The 20,750-nt window shown below is 39.0% G+C and overlaps 2 protein-coding genes across 5 annotated transcripts; both read left to right on the top strand.

Moving 5' to 3' along the window:
* The first annotated feature begins 1,726 nt into the window (after positions 1–1,726).
* LOC131934847 (uncharacterized) lies at positions 1,727–6,214 on the top strand. Of its 2 annotated transcripts, none has more exons than XM_059290987.1 (3): positions 1,727–1,843; positions 2,382–4,116; positions 6,055–6,214. In XM_059290987.1, exons 2-3 carry the CDS (start codon positions 2,386–2,388, stop codon positions 6,103–6,105), a joined length of 1,782 nt encoding a protein of 593 aa, XP_059146970.1. In that variant the 5' UTR covers positions 1,727–1,843; positions 2,382–2,385; the 3' UTR covers positions 6,106–6,214. The 2 variants fall into 2 exon arrangements, with proteins under 2 accessions (XP_059146970.1, XP_059146972.1); XM_059290989.1 differs by having other exon boundaries at positions 1,727–1,914.
* A 548-nt stretch (positions 6,215–6,762) lies between these two features.
* LOC131934849 (uncharacterized) lies at positions 6,763–19,023 on the top strand. Of its 3 annotated transcripts, none has more exons than XM_059290990.1 (8): positions 6,763–7,020; positions 8,031–8,214; positions 11,214–11,375; positions 12,956–13,120; positions 13,651–13,781; positions 14,716–14,908; positions 15,598–15,897; positions 17,506–19,023. In XM_059290990.1, exons 2-8 carry the CDS (start codon positions 8,172–8,174, stop codon positions 17,988–17,990), a joined length of 1,479 nt encoding a protein of 492 aa, XP_059146973.1. In that variant the 5' UTR covers positions 6,763–7,020; positions 8,031–8,171; the 3' UTR covers positions 17,991–19,023. The 3 variants fall into 3 exon arrangements, with proteins under 3 accessions (XP_059146973.1, XP_059146974.1, XP_059146975.1); XM_059290991.1 differs by lacking the exon at positions 6,763–7,020 and adding an exon at positions 7,070–7,209; XM_059290992.1 differs by lacking the exon at positions 6,763–7,020 and adding an exon at positions 7,447–7,856.
* Positions 19,024–20,750: the final 1,727 nt, after the last annotated feature.

Here is a 20,750-nt window from a genome sequence, read left to right as displayed (position 1 = left end):
TATATCTAACGTGTATGTTGTCTACTTGGAAAGTCTAGCTAGTGTGTTGTGTAGTATACATCTAGCTAGTGTGGCGTGTTGTATACGTCTAGCTAGTGTGGTGTGTTGTATACGTCTAGCTAGTGTGATTTCTACTTCATACGTCTAGATAGTGTGGTGTCTACTTCATACGTCTAGCTAGTGTGGTGTGTTGGATACATCTAGCTAGTGTGTTGTGTTGGATACGTCTAGCTAGTGTGTTGTGTAGTAGACGTCTAGCTAGTGTGTTGTGTTGTATACGTCTAGCTAGTGTGGTGTGTTGGATACGTCTAGCTAGTGTGTTGTGTAGTAGACGTCTAGCTAGTGTGTTGTGTTGTATACGTCTAGCTAGTGTGGTGTGTTGTATACGTCTAGATAGTGTGGTGTCTACTTCATACGTCTAGCTAGTGTGTTGTGTTAGATACATCTAGCTGGTGTGTTGTTTTGTATAAATCTAGCTAGTGCGTTGTGTTGGATACGTCTAGCTAGTGTGGTGTCTACTTCATACGTCTAGCTAGTGTGGTGTGTTGTATACGTCTAGCTAGTGTGGTGTCTACTTCATACGTCTAGCTAGTGTGGTGTCTACTTCATACGTCTAGCTAGTGTGGTGTCTACTTCATACGTCTAGCTAGTGTGGTGTCTACTTCATACGTCTAGCTAGTGTGGTGTCTACTTCATACGTCTAGCTAGTGTGGTGTGTTGGATACATCTAGCTAGTGTGTTGTGTAGTATACGTCTAGCTAGTATGGTGTGCTGTATACATCTAGCTAGTGTGGTGTGTTGTATACATCTAGCTAGTGTGGTGTGTTGTATACGTCTATCTAGTGTGTTGTGTAGTATACGTCTAGCTAGTATGGTGTGCTGTATACATCTAGCTAGTGTGGTGTGTTGTATACGTCTATCTAGTGTGTTGTGTAGTATACGTCTAGCTAGTATGGTGTGCTGTATACATCTAGCTAGTGTGTTGTGTAGTAGACGTCTAGCTAGTGTGGTGTGTTGGATACGTCTAGCTAGTGTGGTGTCTACTTCAAACGTCTAGCTAGTGTGATGTCTACTTCATAAGTCTAGCTATCGTGTTGTATGGTTCATACTTCTAGCTAGTGTGTTATGCGCTTGATACTTCTAGTCTTTTTTCTGCTTAGTATGTTAGCAAATATGTTCACTGTATGTTGATACAAATTGCTTAACTTTGCTAAACATAAAAAAGTAAATCACTTCAGAAATTATTCATCTTATCATAATGCGCATACACATTACATTATAATGTTGGAATTGAGTCTTTGGAAGACTTATCACGTAGATTTAACTTATTTCAATGACCTAGACATTCGTGGGAATAGTCTGGTCAGAATTCCACCCAGTCGTCTTTGTTTATCTCACGTAATTCACGCACTCACCAGAGCTGAGTAGACATAGGGACGTCCTACAGACTCAAGCTCGGGATCCGAACTCGTGACTTTCGGTTTAGCAGTGGTTAGCTCAACCATTCGACCACCTCGTCCAGCAAACAATGGTATTGCTTAAAAAATAAAAGCAACAAAATCATAAGCAAGTAGTAATAACATGTTCACTAAACTATTCTAACGGCAGAAATATCCCTAAATCAACCCAGGCTTTCTCTTCTCATACGCACAGCAACTCAAATATCCAAAGCGCGCCTGGTTGTCAGGTAATGCACGCATCAGCACCATTAGTGAACGATGTGACGTGACTTGTGGTGCGTATTGTTGTCAAGGATGTTTCTTGACAACACTTTGATGTGACGACCAAAGCCAAGTGGGTTCGAAAAATCGTCCGTTTACAGTGCCAGCGCTATACGATCAAGGTACGACTGTTATTTAGTTATACTGTGTATACCTAAACACATCATTGGTTACTCCATCCTGAAGTGTTAAGGTATATAGAGTCTGTTTTTAAGTTTTATTAATTTTATTTCCCCTAAATTTCTATGGATGGGCTCGTAGATGTCCTATGGACTATCTATGCCCAGTCGACTTTACTTTCCCAAACTTTAGTCAGGTACCCATCATAGCTGGGTGGGCTCAACGTTGTCATATGGACTGTACCCAGTCGCCTTTACTTCCCCAAACTTTAGTCAGGTACCCATCATAGCTGGGTGGATGAAAATGTCGAATGAAATTGAATTAAAATTCAAAGAGTGAGGATAACCTTTTTGGGTATATTTTAAGATGGAATTTAGACATGATGGGTCCGAGCTCATGGTTTTCAGGTTTATAATTCTCAATCGCTGCCATAGGACCACCTCGTCCCCACAACAAACAAGTGATTTCTTTTTTTTTTATACAAAAATAAAAACATACATACATACAAACATACATACAAACCCCATTTCACTTCTGCAGCGTCATGTCTGAAATTCCACAAGACAGCAAGATGGACGAGAACAACATTGAAGTTGTGGCTCACTCGCCTATCAAGACAACAAGCAGCCACAGCATTCATCGCATTCTAAACAATCAACACAGGCAGCTTAATCCTCATCACCATCACCTGTCCATCGCCAGACGTCACATCATTAAAAGTAAAGGGCAAATCAGCCTAGGTCTGCGTAGCCACCTTACAATGAGAAGGGTGTACCACCACCTTATGCTAAGCAGACACCACATTTATACAAGTCATCATCATTTAACCCTTAGCAGGAATCATCTCCATCCAGCTTTGATCCATCGACCGACTGAGAAAAATCATTACCACCTGCAAAAGAGTTTCAGGCACCAAACCTACAGCCACCACCACCTAGCTATGAACACCCACCTACAGCCGTGGTCAACCAAAAACCTCCTCTTAAACCTGTACCGTGTGGAACTCAGTCATTATTATTTATTGTCTTCCCATCACCATCTGGCATGTGTCCATCACCCCCACATGTCATTAAAACGGCATCACAACCAACTTCCGATGAAACCCCGCCCCCGCCTTATTTCATTGACCCCCCAACCCGAAGCGTTTAAACGCATTCACCACCCCCTCTCCCTAAAACACCACCCTCACCTCCAATCCATGATCCGTAGCCTTAGGTCCTTAAAAAGCCACCACCACCTCCTTTCTTCGAAACGAAACCACAAACTTCCTACTTTAAGACTAAGTTATAAACCTACCCAAGTCAACCCCCACCTACAGTCAAAAATCGACCCCCACCCTCTACAGGCAAACATCGACCCCCACCCTCTGAATACAAACATCGACCCCCGCCTCCTGGCCATGATCCCGCGCCCCCTCCAGTTGAAAAGCCACATCAAACTGCAGTCAGCACTACACGATGCCCAACATGGAGAAAACCAGCCACTGACCCGTCAAAGTCGCCAGCTCCTGACACTTAGCCGCCAACAGCTATTTATTAATCCAGGAGACGAGTGGATGAGCCGCAAGGCACTGGACTTAAGCCGCAACCCTATAGCGGCCAGCCGTGTTATGTTGAATCCGCACCTACAGTCGATGAGCCAGAACACTCAACAAGGCTTTCAGACTCACCAAGGCCTTCAGACTCAACAAGGCCTTCAGACTCAACAAGGCCTTCAGACTCAACAAGGCTTTCAGACTCACCAAGGCTTTCAGGCTCAACAAGGCCTTCAGACTCAACAAGGCCTTCAGACTCAACAAGGCCTTCAGGCTCAACAAGGCCTTCAGACTCAACAAGGCCTTCAGACTCATCAAGGCCTTCAGACTCAACAAGGCCTTCAGACTCAACAAGGCCTTCAGACTCAACAAGGCCTTCAGACTCAACAAGGCCTTCAGACTCAACAAGGCCTTCAGACTCAACAAGGCCTTCAGACTCAACAAGGCCTTCAGACTCAACAAGGCCAGAGTTGGCCTTCTACGCTTCAACCTTGCCACTCCTCACAGACGGTAACGATGACCCACGAGCTGGAATTTAGTCAACTGTCTCACACGGGCCAAATGACATTCGGCCAACAAACAACCTTGAGCCAACTGTCAGGTAGCGGCCACGTTACATTGACCAGACGCGTAACGCTGAGCCATCATGACCTACACAATCCGCTACACCGAGACAACGAACTACAGGAAAACCAACAACCACGTGGTTTGATGCCGAATGGTTATGCTTCATCAGGATCTGTAAGTATTTTTTTTCCTTCACTTAGCTAACGCTTTTAGTCGAACCTAATGGAGGCCACTGAGTTGACAAGATTTTGCCTTCATATTGTTGACATGGATAAAATTCGATTTTTTTTTAAATAATAAAAAACTAAAAACCGAAAACAACAACCAAACAGTCGGGTTTTTATAACAATTTAATTTTAAATACACCGTGTACGGTTTTAAAAATAATTAATGGGCCTCTCAAACACCTTTGGCACTTATTCTCGGTGGCTTCCATATACGGTTTGTTCATCTTTCAAAACTTTACTTATTCTCGTTAGCTTCCATTGACGGTTTGTTCACATTCCCAACAGCTGACTTAGTATCGATGACTTACATTGACTGTTCATCTTACCAACACTTGTTGAATCTTTTGACCAATATTTCAGCCACCTCCACCTATCCTTTTTTTAAAGATGAAATTTAATAATTTATTTGGATGTAGCATTGTTTTCTCTATAGTTAGTACGTTTACGTCATGGTGTCACTTCCACTCTCTAGTAATACTTGTCAATGTGTACTTAAAAGACCATTTAACTTAATGGAACTGGCACCAAGGCCTTTTACTTCTGTACATGTTGCAGTTTTTCCTCTTGTGTCACCCCCCCCCTCTAAATGATGTAACCCGATTTGGTCTTCATCCCCCGCCCCGCCCTCGCTACGCCTCTGGCTTAGGCGACCTACTCCCCCGCCCCCTTCCACCCCCACCCTTAGCACTTACAACTGCAATCACAAAAATCACCGTGGTAGGGTGGCAAGAATAAAAGTAAAGTAAAAGTTTCCCTTTCAAACCTGACGGTTTATGGGGCAAGTGAAGTAGAGTTCACTTGTTTCTGTGACCTCGGAATATGAAGATATAGTGTGGTCAGCACTATGCCCAGTCGCCTTTACTTTCCCTAACAGGAGTTAGGTACCCATCAGAGTTGGGTGGACTCAGGGACGGTCTACTGACATGAACCCGGATTTGAACTCGAACTTACGGGTTAGCAGTCCAGCTCTCTAGCAGCCCAGAAAGACCACTCCGTCCCAAACCTAAGAGTTCCGAGTTCGAAACCACGGGTAGATGAGGCTCGATAGCTGGTGACATCACCAAAATCAAACAACTGCTGCCTTGTATTTTATTCTTCAATGGAAGCAAATCTAAAAAAAAAGCAGGCGGAAGTCGGAGTTAACGGCCGTTAACAGCACATCAGTGGCCTAGCGAGGTCGGGTGTCACCCGGTGCGGCACTTAATGGTGTCACCCCCCCCCCCCCCCATAGGCGTACGTAGCAACCCTTCCCGGGGACAAACTTTCGAATTTTCGATTTGCACCCCCCCTCAAACTTTCGATTTGCACCCCCCCCCTCAAGTTTTTCTCTATATATTTTGCTATTTTTTGCCTTGTGTCACCCCCCTAAATGGTGTCACCCGGTGCGGTCCGCCCCCCCCCCCCCCTCGCTACGCCCCTGCAGCACATTACAAGTGTATGCGGTGCGTCATACTTCATGGCGTTGGAGGGAAATTCCGTTCAACATTACAATTAATAATGAGGAAGAAAAATCTAATTATGAGATACTGGTTCTTAATTATTTTTTTTTCGTTTCAAAAGACTCACTATAAACCTACTTAATGGGGAGGGAGGAGATACGTCGTTTCAAAAAATGTGACGTCTTTCATGAACAACCTGTCTAGGGTTGCCAGGTGTCCAGTTTTGAACTGGACAGTCCAGTATTTGAGCAGACTGTCCAGGATAAAATAAATATAAATACTGGACAAGTATATGAATAATACTCTGTTACCCCCCTTCTTCTGCTTTGCGGCATACCTGAGAAGGGAAGGATGGAAAGATGTCCAGTATTTTCGGAAAAGGTATCTGGCAACCCTACACCTGGGGAACAATATTGTATTCAGCTATTTGTATTATTTAATTTCAGACTCACACAGGTGTCTTGCTAAGGCCATCAAAGTTCCCTCCCAATTTTTAAACCATAAGTGAACTTTATGTAATCATCCGCGGTTTACAAAAAAAAAAAAATCATCATTTATAAATAATAGATATATATAATTTTTTAACATTATAAATAAAAAAAATAAATCAGTAATATACAATGCTAATGCTTTTCATCTTCAATTTATTGTTAGCATGGTGTAATTTAGATGAGCTACGTTAGGTTCATTTGTTGTCCGTAGATGTATTACACTATTTGTTTTTTTTTAAAGAACGTTTTTTTTTTAATTAAAAAAGTGTGTCAAATGACTAGATGGTAGGGAGATTTAAAATGGTATATGTGACCAAGACATTTCAACACAGTCACATCACCTTCTTGTCAACATTTCGATACGTTCACGCATGACCTAGTTTGAGGCGGATGAAAAAGAAATCGCCCAGATTAGTAGCCACCCCCCTTTTCCACCCTTAAACTTAAGCTTCCCCCCCCCCCCCATTGCATAAGCATCCCCACTACCCCCCCCTCCCACTACTCATGTCAACTCGCCTATTGAACATCCGGGTAGGACTTGTGTTGACACAAGCAATTCTTAACAAAAGGCGCGGCTACGACACCTGAACGTCACGCATTCCTTACCACCCCCCCCCCCCACCCCCCGCTACCCCAGTAGTTGCGATACACGGACAAAGGACATTGGCAGCCAAACGCGGGCAAACACAGGGCGACACACGTACGGCAAGGATTAACGCTACACATACCTACTATTTGTCCGATCATTCGACACTTTGGATCAAAGACAGGAGGGCTTCAGTGATATGTCTGCTATTCTATTAATATCCCTGAATGTGGGCCGAGTCCTGCTCTACACTAGGCGGACCTGACACGGTAGGATATGATCGTGTAGCTGGGACCAACCGAACGTCTTGACCAGCTAACATAACTTGGATACACGTAAGTAGAAAGCTGTTTTGTTTGTTTTTAACTTTTGTTAAATAATTCATGCGACCAGTTGAAAGTATGACAAGCTAAAATAACTTGGATACACGTAAGTAGACATTTGTGTTGTTTCTTTATAACTTTTGTTAAATAATTCATGCGACCAACCGAACGTCTTGACCAGCTAACATAACTTGGATACACGTAAGTACAAAGCTGTTTCGTTTGTTTTTAACTTTAGCTAGATAACTCGTGTAGCCAGCTAAAATAACTTAAATACACGTAAGTGAAAATCTTTGTTGTTTGTTTATAACTAAATAATCTATGCTCCTTGATTTTGTTTATGATTAATAAATTAAGTTGGATTTCAGTCAAGATTACCTGTTAACTTAAGATTAAATGTTATTTTTACGCCTTGGGTTAATCTAGATTTAACGTTAAACTTATCTTAGGATTCGAATTAAGATTTAGTCTTAAACTTAGGATAATAGTCTACATTTTAAGTTAACTGAATAACTGTTATTGTTACACTTTGGATTAGCTAAAATTAAAACTTACCGTTGGGATTAGAAACGAGATTAAGTGACAGCCATTGATCTAGTTATAAATCTAGTATAACCGGTTTGCACTCAGGGACGATAATATTTTTATCTCAGTCCAAGTCAACCTTCTCCACTCCCCGCCCTCCCTTCTCTCCCCATAACACACGAGAAACTGATATATCTAGACACCGAAGTCAGATTTAAAAAAAAATCTAAGATTGTTATAATAGTTTTTTCTCTATTTTATGGGATTCCATATTTTTTTCTATGATTTTCTGCTTGTTTAAGAATTGAATGATATATTATAAGGTAGTAGAGATTTTAATTTTTACATTCTTCGTATTAAATATTTATTTCAATATATATATATATTACTTAATATTATATTTATCAAACTATTTTTTCTATATAATATTTATGATAATGACCGCGGCCATTTTATGTGTTAACAAATGACATGTACATTTCCTTCTATATCTCCAGAGGACGTGTAGTCTCAGTGAACGAACAACACACATACAAACGTCACCAGCAGCTGTTTCAAGTGACCTTTGACCTCAACATTGTGTTTACCGTCCAACAATTAAAAGCTCCGTTTCCGGTTGGTGTCAGTCATCAGGAAATATGAGGGATGCCGTGTCCTGGTCCTTTCGTGTCCTGGTCCTAGGTAAGTCCTTCACCACCTGAACTGGGTCATTCGATGTGTGTCGTGATATGGCCAGTGCCAGGTGTTAACACGAGTGATGTTACAATGTTCACATCATTGTGATGTTACAATGTTGACATCGTTGTGATGTTACAATGTTGACATCATTGTGATGTTACAATGTTGACATCATTGTGATGTTAAAATGTTGACATCATTGTGATGTTCCAATGTTGACTTCATTGTGATGTTAAAATGTTGACATCATTGTGATGTTAAAATGTTGACATCATTGTGATGTTAAAATGTTGACATCATTGTGATGTTAAAATGTTGACATCATTGTGATGTTACAATGTTGACATCGTTGTGATGTTACAATTTTGACATTGCGATGTTACAATTTTGACATTGCGATGTTACAATGTTGATATCATTGTGATGTTACAATGTTGATATCATTGTGATGTTACAATGTTGATATCATTGTGATGTTTAAATGTTGACATGATCATGATGTTATAATATTGACATCATTTTGATGTTATTATATCGAGATCATCGTGATGTTACAATATCGACATCATTCTTATGTTGTAATATCGACATTATCATTATGTTATTATCTTGACATCATCGTGATGCTGTAATGTTGACATCATCACGATGCTGCAATATCGACATCATCGTGATGTTATAATGCTAACATCATCGTGATGTTACAATGTTGACATCATCGTGATTTATTGTCATCACGTCAACTTTAACAAATGTTACACTAGTGAAGATTAGACGTTTTTATGGTTTTGATACATTTTCTTCCGTACTTCCGTTAGATACACATTTAGCACACACATACACAAAAAACATCTAGTTTATTAGAGGAAGACATACACCTTACATTGCAAACTTAATCAAGCATGAGAGTCTAATGCTAGATGCTAGACAGTAGCTTGTACTCCAGTAGGCGTCTACTCTACAACGGCCATGTGATATATCATAGTACAGCATCCATATCACAGTGCAGCATCCATATATCATAGTGCAGCATCCATATAACATAGTATAGCATCCATTTAACATAGTGCAGCATCCTTATAGCATAGTACAGCATTCATATATCATAGTACAGCATCCATATATCATAGTGCAGCATCCATATAACATAGTACAGCATCCATTTAACATAGTGCAGCATCCTTATAACATAGTACAGCATCCGTATATCATAGTACAGCATCCGTATATCATAGTGCAGCATCCATATATCACAGTGCAGCATCCTTATAACATAGTACAGCATCCGTATATCATAGTACAGCATCCGTATATCATAGTGCAGCATCCATATATCACAGTGCAGCATCCTTATAACATAGTACAGCATCCGTATATCATAGTACAGCATCCGTATATCATAGTGCAGCATCCGTATATCACAGTGCAGCATCCTTATAACATAGTATAGCATCCGTATATCATAGTGCAGCATCCATATAACATAGTACATCATCCATATAACATAGTACATCATCCATATAACATTGTACAGCATCCGTATATCATAGTGCAGCATCCATATATCATAGTGCAGCATCCATATAACATAGTACAGCATCCGTATATCACAGTGCAGCATCCTACGACCGGTTAGTTTACGTCAAGATCTTAGAAACGATGCAAATCCAATGATTGACTTAGAGTTAAATGATAAGAGCTTGATAATTAACATCAGCTTAATGGTGTGAGTTTAATGTATGATCAGTACTAAATGTACGGCCACAGATTGATACAAGGGAAGAGTTTAATAGGCGACAAATGTTTATTAAAAGCTGAATGTATGACGGGAGGTTCTTGTAATAATTGTCGGGATTCCTGTCGACGCGACGGTTTATCGAGGGCCCTATTATTGTGAAATTGTTAGCCAAGGTCCCTGATCAAGCTTTCTGTTTGATAAAGAGTTGCAGACGTAAAGCCGGAAGACATGTAGTCTGATTCATTTACACAGACGTACTTTTGTTCGGATTGTTCATACTTTTGTACCCAAACTGTCAGAAGATTTTCGACGGGTCTATTTCTATTATATAAATATTTATCTAGGGGGGGGGGGTATGTTTCGCGAAGCTTGGTTCGTTTTGGTCAATGCTGTTTGAATGCTGCACATCTATGAGTATCTGGAATACAATTTTAAAATGTAATGAAAACTTAAGCGATTTTTAATGGTTTGGATTCGTTATTTACCACGACCGTAATCGTAGTATGATATCGAAAACCCTAACCAAGTCCCTAGTCTTATTGTATGTATGAAGCAAACCATATCATCTACTCTACTCCTAACCAAACTGTTTCCGGTTAAGGTGACGGGCATGGTTGAGTTGGTAAAGCTCTTGGTTAACGAAACCTAGCTGATGAGTCTAAATTAAAACGCTTAATAAACTTTATAAAGGATTGTTTTGAATTCACTGTGTAACGGTAATCTGTGTACTTACATCTCGTGTTGGGAATATCAGCAGATATTCGGTATATAGTGTACTTCCCTTTATATAACGTGTTGGCTAGTGTAAACAAGATGGAGTTATATCCCTTGTTCGAGGGCAATGGTAATCAATTTTTAATTTCCTAATTTAAATTCAATCCCATCTTTGTTAAATTAGTAAGAACTGTTGAAACCCTTTATAAGTTTTCCTTAACCTAATGAGATGAAGAGTTCTCAGTGGTGTGATATGTTCACTGTTCAGTATTAAGTAGTGAATTTACTGTCTGATTTCAATGATTTAGTTTTTATAGTAATGCTAGGATTGTAAAATAATATACTTAGTCACAAAGAATGCCTAGCGTTTCCTTTGGTGTCCAGTACGGTTGAAGAGGTAGCGGAGATAAATTAGTTAATCGTGCGTTATTCATTTATCATTGTTCTGTTTATCCGAGATAATGAGACAAACGTTGTATGTCATACGTGGAACTGTATTTGATATAGGTAGTGTTACAAGACTTACTAAACCACCCATCTTTATTTTCAGTTCTGTTGTGTAAGGCCCAGGTGTACATTGTGGAACAAGGGGACAATCTTACCTTCTCTTGTGACAGTAGGCAAACTATAGCCTGGTTCAACAGTCCCTCTATGGAGTCCAGGATTGGCACATGTCGTGTTGTGAACAACGTTTGCTACACTTCTTACCCAGGTACGTGATGATTGGGTGTGGCTGAAGATAGTGTAGATTGATGTGTTGTTGTAGATAGTATGTACATGATGTGTATAGATTGTGTAAATGGATGTGTTTTTGTAGATATTATGTACATGATGTATATAGATAGTGTAAATGGATGTAAATTTGTAGATAATATGTACATGTGTATAGATAGTGTAAATGTGGTTTTTTTTGTAGATATGACATACACAATGTGGATGTAGATAGTGTACATTTGATGTGTTTCTGTAGATGTTTCCTAAATGATACGTATATAGATAGTGTAGATTTGATGTGTTTCTGTAGATGTTTCCTAAATGATACGTATATAGATAGTGTAGATTTGATGTGTTTCTGTAGATGTTACGTACATGATATTATGTAGATATTGTAGATTTCATGTGTTTTGTAGATATTAAGTATATGATGTTGTAGATTCGATGTATGTTCGTAAATACCAATACGGTCCCTACCATGTATCTGTACATTTTGTAGATTGAATGTGTGCTCATAGATATGGTTTATAGGATTTACCTCGCGGTTTGTTTGTTGATATTATATATATAGCATATCTGTGTATATTGGTATATTCGATGTTTGTTCGTAGATATGGTCTATTTGATATATCCGAGGTATTTTAGAACCTAAATGTGTTAGTAGATATTATCTATACGATTTACCAGTAGATTCGCTGTTAGTTCGTATTTAGTTCGTAGATTCGATGTATGTTCGTAGATATGGGCAATATGATGTGCTTGTCGGGATAATATACCTATCTCTGTGTATATAATTACTGAAGACTCCGTATAGCTTGTGTTTGCAAGTAACACAGTTTGGTTCGTACCGAATACAAAACGAAATTGTGTAGCTAATTGATCTTAGCTAGTACTACATAGATTTTCTTTTTTTTTTTAACATAGTGAATCGTTCGCTTAGGCTTTAAGCAGGGCATAGACTATGTTATGTGCAGCGTAGCTACAAATATAGTATCAACTAGATAATTCGGTTACACTAGGCTAACAGAACTTGTGTTCTTCTGTGTGAGTGTTTGTAATACTTATACTAAAACTCGTTGTAAAACAATTAGCATTTTAAAGTAATTTATTTATAGAGATTTACTTTTTTATTTCAGTATATCAGATTACAAAATATGTTAGGCCTTTAAAAATGTGAATGTGCATAAGTTTAAAAACTATTGTATATCTCGCTGATATAAAATGTAATGTAATTAACAATTTTTAACATCATACATCAAATTTAAAAATTATGTACTAAACCTTTTTAAAAAGTGTGCAATCCAGAGGAACGGCGTGGTCGGATAGTAGAGCCTGCTAACTCACAAGTCTCGAGTTCGAATCCAGGACTCAAATCCGTAGGATGACCCTGAGTCCACTCAGCTTTGATGGGTACCTGACTCACGTTAGAGATAGTAAATGTGGCTATTCAAAGTTCTGACCACACTATCGCTTCATATCACTGCATTTCATTCAACAGGGGAACTCTACTTTACCTAGACAGTCTGGTACTTTATCTTCTAACAAACCCAATTGTATTTGTGCTTATTTAATTATTAGAGTACGCGTTGGAAGCAAGCACATTCAGGACAACTGACGGGTTCAGCTTGATTCGATCCTTGCTGACGGTCAAGTACGTCACCAGAGAGATGGAATACTTTGTTTGTGCCTCCCCAAAGTTCCATATCAACAATATCATCAGCACATTTAGGCTCCAGGTTGTTGGTAGGTATAACTAACATAGGTGTGCATGCTCCAATAGGGTAGTAGGTCACGTGATCTAGGTGTGTGTGATATGTGTGTGTATAATAATGTTGGGGGATCTCTACTTTTTCAATATTTTAGATTAGTTAGCTCAAATTATTTGGTAGCAGAGTTTCTTCCAGACAACTGGAAGCCTCCTCCCCCCCCCCCCCCGAAGAAAGTCTACCACCCCCTCGAACGAAATGGAATTCATATAGAAAATAAATATATACTTTTAACAGTACCCCCCCCCCCCCCCGGAGAAAAAAGTCTAGAAGAAACAATGTTGTTAGGCAGTTAAAATTTGCGTTATTTAAGATATACGATTACACGCCGTAGATTATTTAATTTTATAAAAATGTAGTGTAAAGTGATATGTAGTGTAAAGTTGTCATTCACACACCCATGTGAACTCTTTTTATACGCACATTCATGGGACAGTGGATCTATATACATGTTTTTAGTATTTAACGTTAAACTAATGATAATGTACTATGTGTCTTGGCCTGTAGCCCGACCCACTAGCATTACCTGCAACAAGGCGACCTATGACTCCACTGGCCAGGTGATTATCGTGATCTGCCAGTTTGAAGTGTATCCTAAAGGCACATGCAGCGTTGCTGAATTGTTGTCACCTTTGCAGGTTAGTTGTTGTAGGGTAGATAACTGGGCATCTACTGTTCTATATCTTTGTTGTAGGGTGGGTAACTCAGCTAGCGCCGTTCTAGATTGGGTGTTACAGGTAGTCATATATACCGTTTTATATTTGTTGTGGTGGGGTTGTTTATTTTACATTTACCGTTTTATATTAGCCATAGTTTTGAATTAAATGTATTATAGGTAGATGATCTTAACCATAACTTGAGAAAAATTTAGATTATGGTTTAATAAATAACAATGTTAATAACGTAGGCGTGTAATGATTATGTTTTATTTACCTGTTTTATGTCATGACGCCTTCATACGATATTCATATCGATTTACCTAAAATATTCCGAAAAAGAAAGACTTTATTTCGGATATAGCCCACTACTTCTAATAAAGATCAGTATAACAAAATAATATAAAAATGTATAGATCCTTTAACTCTAGGAGGTCGTAGGGGCACCATGGAGTTGTGTGTCTAAGTGTCGCCTGCTGGCGCCCACCCTTCTCCATGCTTGACCACAGCCAGATGCCTCAATGTAGATGGCTCGCCTTGGTCGCGAATACGTGACCGTTGAAGGAACTTTTGCGCCCTGACCGGTGACCTTTACTGGAAGGCCATCCGCCCAGTGATGCCATATTAGCATCAGTTGTTGGATTTTGGAGTTGTCCCTCTTATATGGTTTGTTGCTATCGTGCCTCATCTGTCCGGGGATTCGAACTCGGGATGATTACCATGAGCTATACCAACCCGACCACGCCGACCACCAAATACTATAGTATATATATATATTAACATTAATGACCACCTGTCTCGATTTCTCTAATTCATTCCTGGCTAAGTGATATTATTTTTATGGTTAGTTATAAAAAGCATTACACGTCAATTGATTTTTCAAAACATGTTCTTAATAAATTGAAACAATTTCCAGCTTGAAGTCGACTACTTTCATCGCTTCTCCAACTTAACAAAGAATTATAGAACCACCTGCGGCATACGGGTGCTCGCTGGTGCCATCTCCAGCAGTACGTGGCGACAACTGCACGTTGTTATGGCACCAGAGCTGAACGCCAGTGTTTCACAGTACCAGGAGACCAGAGAAGTGGAGAGAAGCCCAGCTCAAGGTAAAATATGATCTACGCTTTATTCGCCGTTTAATTTGTTGTTACTTATTTAAAAAAAATAACAAGATAATGGGATTTTGTGATTAAATAGAGATCTGGTTATATTTTCGTAAATAAAAAAAAAACAAATTCAAAAATCGAAATAACATTCAAGCGTCCCATAGACAACTATTGGTCTTTGTCACAACTGCTAGATTATTCGTGTTATATACATAATTTTTCATAATCTCTTTTTTATTATGTAGGCCTAAATTGTAAACACAAACATGCATATGTAGATTTAAAGACAGATGCGCCAAGACCAAGTTCTAAGTGTTTCCTAGTACTAACTCTAGACTAAGACCAAACAGTAGTCAAATCAACCTAGTCAGACACATAGAAACAGACATACTCTGACAAAGATAATGTCGATATACGAGCGAAACAGACATACTTTGACATAGTTCATGTCGATATACGAGGGAAACAGACATACTTTGACATAGTTCATGTCGATATACGAGCGAAACAGACATACCTTGACATAGTTCATGTCGATATACGAGCGAAACAACCATATTTTGACATAGTTCATGTCGAAATACGAGCGAAACAACATTTGGACATAGTTCATGTCGAAATACGAGCGAAACAACATTTGGACATAGTTCATGTGGAAATTCGAGCGTGGATTCTTTATTTACTTTCAGAACTGAAGAAGTCCCCGTGGATCATACTCTTCACAGCGAATGAAAAAACCGGCGACGTGTTTGTCGAGAAAGGCAGTGCCGTGACTTTCCGGTGTGAGTCCCTGAGCGTGCCGGCACTAAGAACGACGCTCTACAAGACCAGGCTGTTCGATGTAACCTCGGTGGTCGAGGTGGCTAGAGAGTCGAACAGTTTGGGTCATGACATAACGGATGTGGATTGTGACGACGCCGCCACCTACACCTGTCAGGACAGCTACGGACTGGATTATATCCATGTCATCCACTTACAGGTGTCAGATTGTAAGTATTGTGTAGGTGTGTTATCTAACTATAATGAACTAAGTAGTCTGTATGACATAAATTATAGGGTTAGGATGAAGGCTATGATTAGGACGAGGGTCGGCGTGGTCGAGTCGGTAAAGCTCATTGTTGCTAAACCGAAAAGTCTCGAGTTCGAACCCTCGGGCAGATGAGGCTCGCTAGCTGGGGACAGCCACTCTTCTAGGAGAGACAACTCCTAGTTTGTTCTTGGTTGGACAAAGGCTGTGAAAGCAAATCCAAAAAGAAAAGCAGGCTGAAATCGGAGTCAATGGCCTCAATGGCGCATAACCAGTTGACACGTAACGCTTAATTGTGTTGGCAAAAAAGCTCATGGTTGATAAATTCGAACAATGTCTCGAGTTCAAACCCACTGGCAGATAAATCTCGATCCCCTTCAACACTAATAATTAAGAACGAAGAAGAAGAAGTCTGTATGACAAAAATTATAGGGTTAGGATGAGGGCTATGATTAGGACGAGAGTTAGGGATCAATTTGGGATAACTAGAATTAAGGTTAGGATGAGGGCTATGATTAGGACGAGAGTTAGGGATCACGTTAGAATTAACGAGGATTAAAGTTAGAGTAAAGTTTATGATTAGGACGAAGATTAAGGATTAGTTTAGGGTTTGGACAAGGGCTAAGGTTACAATGAGTGCTAGGGTTAGGACTACGGTTAATCAAAACCGATGACGAATTCTTATAGTTACTTTGTTGGTTCACGTATTAAGCGTTCAATTGCATGCCTATGATACAAATACAAAATCTGATCTATTTCAAGCTCTGTCGGTATTGTCGAAATGGGGCAGATACTATGGAGGGGGGAGGGGGGGGGGGGGCATTTACATGTGATAATCGGAAGCAAAGTCAATTTCAGTCTATTTTCTTCTAATGTGGGAAGTAGGGGTACATTTAATATATTTTTTTCAATTTTGACTGATAGAGGGGGTGGGTAAGTTGCTGAATGAACATTTGTGTACTAGATACAAGTCACGTACACAATATCAAGTTAACCTTAATGTAGTTGTCAGCAATGTCTCATTGAATGCCCCTGTATAATATAGATCTAATATTTATTTATAAATAACGTATTGTTTAAGCTATTTTATGTTCAACTTTAACTTAGTTAAAGAAAAATAAGAATATGCCTTACTTTATTTAGTTGTATCCTGTGTGGGAGGTAAAATTTGTCTAGTTTTTAATCAAAACATGCTTCTGTAAATAATATCACGCACAAAAAGATATAGGCTTTCCTATAGTATAATTGTGACAAAAGCGGGGTGAATAAATGTAATCTAGCATACATCTTACATTGTAAAAATATGCTAATATATTTTAATTTGTAAAAGAGCGGAGCAGGGGGTTGGGGTAGTAAGTTAATTTTATTGAGACGATGAAAAAAAACCCTGATTATAAGGGAGGTAAGGAGATAAGGAAACTAGAATAAAAAAAAAATTGATATTATGTATGCTTGGTCATTTAACTAAATGTTTTAAGTTTCTCACTTTATTTTCTTCACTTGTGTATCATCGCTGTGTAGATTAACACGTTAATTACAATTAATATTACAATTAATAACTTAATTACAGGTGGATCCGGAAGCTCCCCTGGCGTCAAAGACCGGTTCCCATTGGCGCTGTCCATAGCGCTGCCTCTGATTGCCGTCATCCTCACCGTCACCATTCTACTCATCTGTCTTCTCAAGCGGCACAAAAGCAGACGTAAAGCCCGCAGTCGACAGCTACATCTTGCGGCCCACGCCAACACCGCGGTGGTGTACACGCTACAGCAGGCTTTAGACAGGGGGACCAGGGGAGGTAGCTCCCTCACCACCTCGCTAGACCCGCCTTCCTATTCAAGTCTTTTCACCACGATGGATCCTCCACCGGCGTATACCGAAACACCCCACGACGCAGAGTACACCAACGCTGCTTTTGTTAACGACGCCTACGACAGCATCACAACTGAGAGTGTAACAGCAACAGCACCACCTGATCTAGTGTTGACAGTACCAGACAGCAAGGATCAGACAGTAGCAGACAGCAAGGACAGTGTGAATGTCAGTGATATATAATGTCATATATAATATCAGTTTGTTAATTCATGTTTTAAATCATTTTGATATACATGTAAATAGTATTGAGCCAGAAAATCAAATTTTTAAAATTCATTAATCTTCAAGTATAATTGTACTATCTGTAAATATACTTTTGAACGGTTGTCTTTCACTGAAGGCTGCAGGTTAACACGAGGAAGGTATGGGGGTAAGGGTTGGGGCATTTTATTACTTTTCTGGACAGACCCCCACTTGTCTATCTCTCTATATTAACATACTCTGTTTTCACATTGGCTAAGTATTTTAAAAAGTTATTACTTATAATATTTATATTTGTTTAAATGAGAATATATGATGCAACATTTAACTAAATCAAAGTGTTCATGTTAGGATTTTTGTCTCAATTTTACAATACTTAATATTCATCTACTACAAGCTAATATAAAATCGGTAAATACCTCACTACATCACAAATTGTATTTTTATAGTATTAAAAACATAAGGTTAAAAAATGTATAAATAAATAAACGGACTGATTAGAAAAGATGATTACAAAAATAACATCTACTTTAGCTACATTTGTTTAATCGATTGCTGCCCTTGACTTGTTTCAGAAATATTAACTGTTGTTACCTCACCTTGTTTTATACATAAGTTCCAGTACTATGTCAACATATTCATCTGTTTAAAATTATGTTCATAATAACTTTTTAATTAATGTTGGCCATATACTCCGCAAGCTACTGTTTAAAGTAAAATTGTAACTGTTTAAAATATTTGATACTGCTAGAGAAAAGGCTTACATTTCTAAATAATAACAAACTATTTGGGATGTAGATCCTAGATTCATGTTTATATTTTGTCACTACTTTTATTAAGCCCATGTTGTGTCTTAGCTACCCAAACTATAAGAATCTGGATTAGAATATGTGTATAACATTTTCATTGAATTTTTTATGGTAGTATTTAGATGTTGTGCCTACACTTACAAGAGGATCATGCATTGTAACTACATACTTTAATTTATTGTATACAAACGAGGATACATTAAAGAATGTGAAATAAATTATATGTGTTGTCTTTCAATGATTGCAATTAAACATTAGACTTTTATTCTGGTTATAACCAATGACATGGTAAAGTCATCATCATGTCATCATATTTTCTTGTTTATGCTCAAGACACATAAGGCGTATACAATAGAGTGCATCTATTTCAATGACCTCGCCAAATGATGCTATAGTGTGGTCAGCACAATGCCTTTGTTCCCCTAACTTAAGTCAGGTACTTATCAGAGCTGGGTGGACTCAGGGGCGGCCTGCAGTCACGAGTCCAAAACAAGATCCGAACTCGGGACGTTTGTTCTAGTAGTTAACGCTCTACCACTCGACCACACCATCCTGTTGTTGCAAAACTACACTAGTCAAATTTCTTTCAGCTGCTGGTAATTTAGTAGTAGCTACTCGTGGGATCTAGAACATTATCGTTACCTCAGGTTTAATTATCCCTATTCTAACCCACATCTAACTTATACTTTTCCGCATCTCTATTAAACTCTCTAACCCTAACAGTGTCACCATATTTGGAACCCTTATCCTATTCCTATCCGTATCAATAACTCAAACTACATACCTTTGCAGAACACTATCACCATCCCTAATGATAACTGTCCCCATCCCTAATGATAACTCACCAACCCTAACGATAACTCACCAGCCCTAATGATAACTTTCACCATACCTAATGATAACTATCACTAACCTTACCTTATTCGTTATCCATAACCCTATCCATATCCGTATGTATCTCTTAAAGGAGGAGGGGGGTATGCCCTTTAGCAGCTTTGTGTGGGAGGGTAATTGATCCGGGAGTAATGACCAGGAGGTAATTGACATAAGCTAATGTCCGGTTTCCATGTCCAGGATAGAACATCATCCTTGTATCTGTTAACTCGTCTTCTGTTCTCTAAGATAAGATCGGTAATTATTAAAATAGACATAGGAAATGAGTAGTACTTACATATAATGTCATTCAGACAACTTTGATTACAGGAATGAGAGATTATAGAGATACACATCTGTACCTTACGATAGGATAAAAGATATGTATTACGTGTTTTATTGCCCTCCTGTTTTGTTACACAATTTACCTGAGTTAAGTGTGGGTGGTCAACTATCGGTGTAGATAGACGGTCAACAGAGGGGCATGATTGGGTGGACACAATCATTGGTGAATAAAGTTATAAACGACTCATTCACTTGACACAATCACTTGATGCAATCACTAAACACATCCACTAAACACGATCAATAGACATGATCACTGTACACAATCACTAGACACAATCACTAGACACAATCACTAAACACGATCAATAAAGACAATCACTAGACGCGATCAATAGACACAATCGCTAGACACAATCACTAGAACAATCACTTGACACAATCACTAAACACTATCAATAAAGACAATCACTAGACACGATCAATAGACACAATCACTAGACACAATCACTGTCGACTATCAGATGAAAATTGGATGGACACAATCACTGGACACAATCATTGGGGTTTAGAAGATGGACACCGTCGTTAGCGGTCAGGCTATTGTATAGACTCAACCACTGGTGGCTACAAGATTGTATGGGCACAATCACTGGACACAATCATTAGGAAGAGATGCAGATTGAATTAACGCAAGTAATTAGTTAACATGTGTTAGAGAGTATTTGACCTATACGTATGATTCATGCTTAGTAAAAATCCCGTGTTTAGA

The sequence above is a fragment of the Physella acuta genome, unplaced genomic scaffold, assembly GCF_028476545.2.
Source record: "Physella acuta isolate Inbredline_101_S28 unplaced genomic scaffold, ASM2847654v3 ptg000118l, whole genome shotgun sequence".
Classification (NCBI taxonomy): Eukaryota; Metazoa; Mollusca; class Gastropoda; family Physidae; genus Physella; species Physella acuta.
Note: the sequence above shows the minus strand (reverse complement) of the source record. Positions and strands in the feature narration are given on the sequence as shown.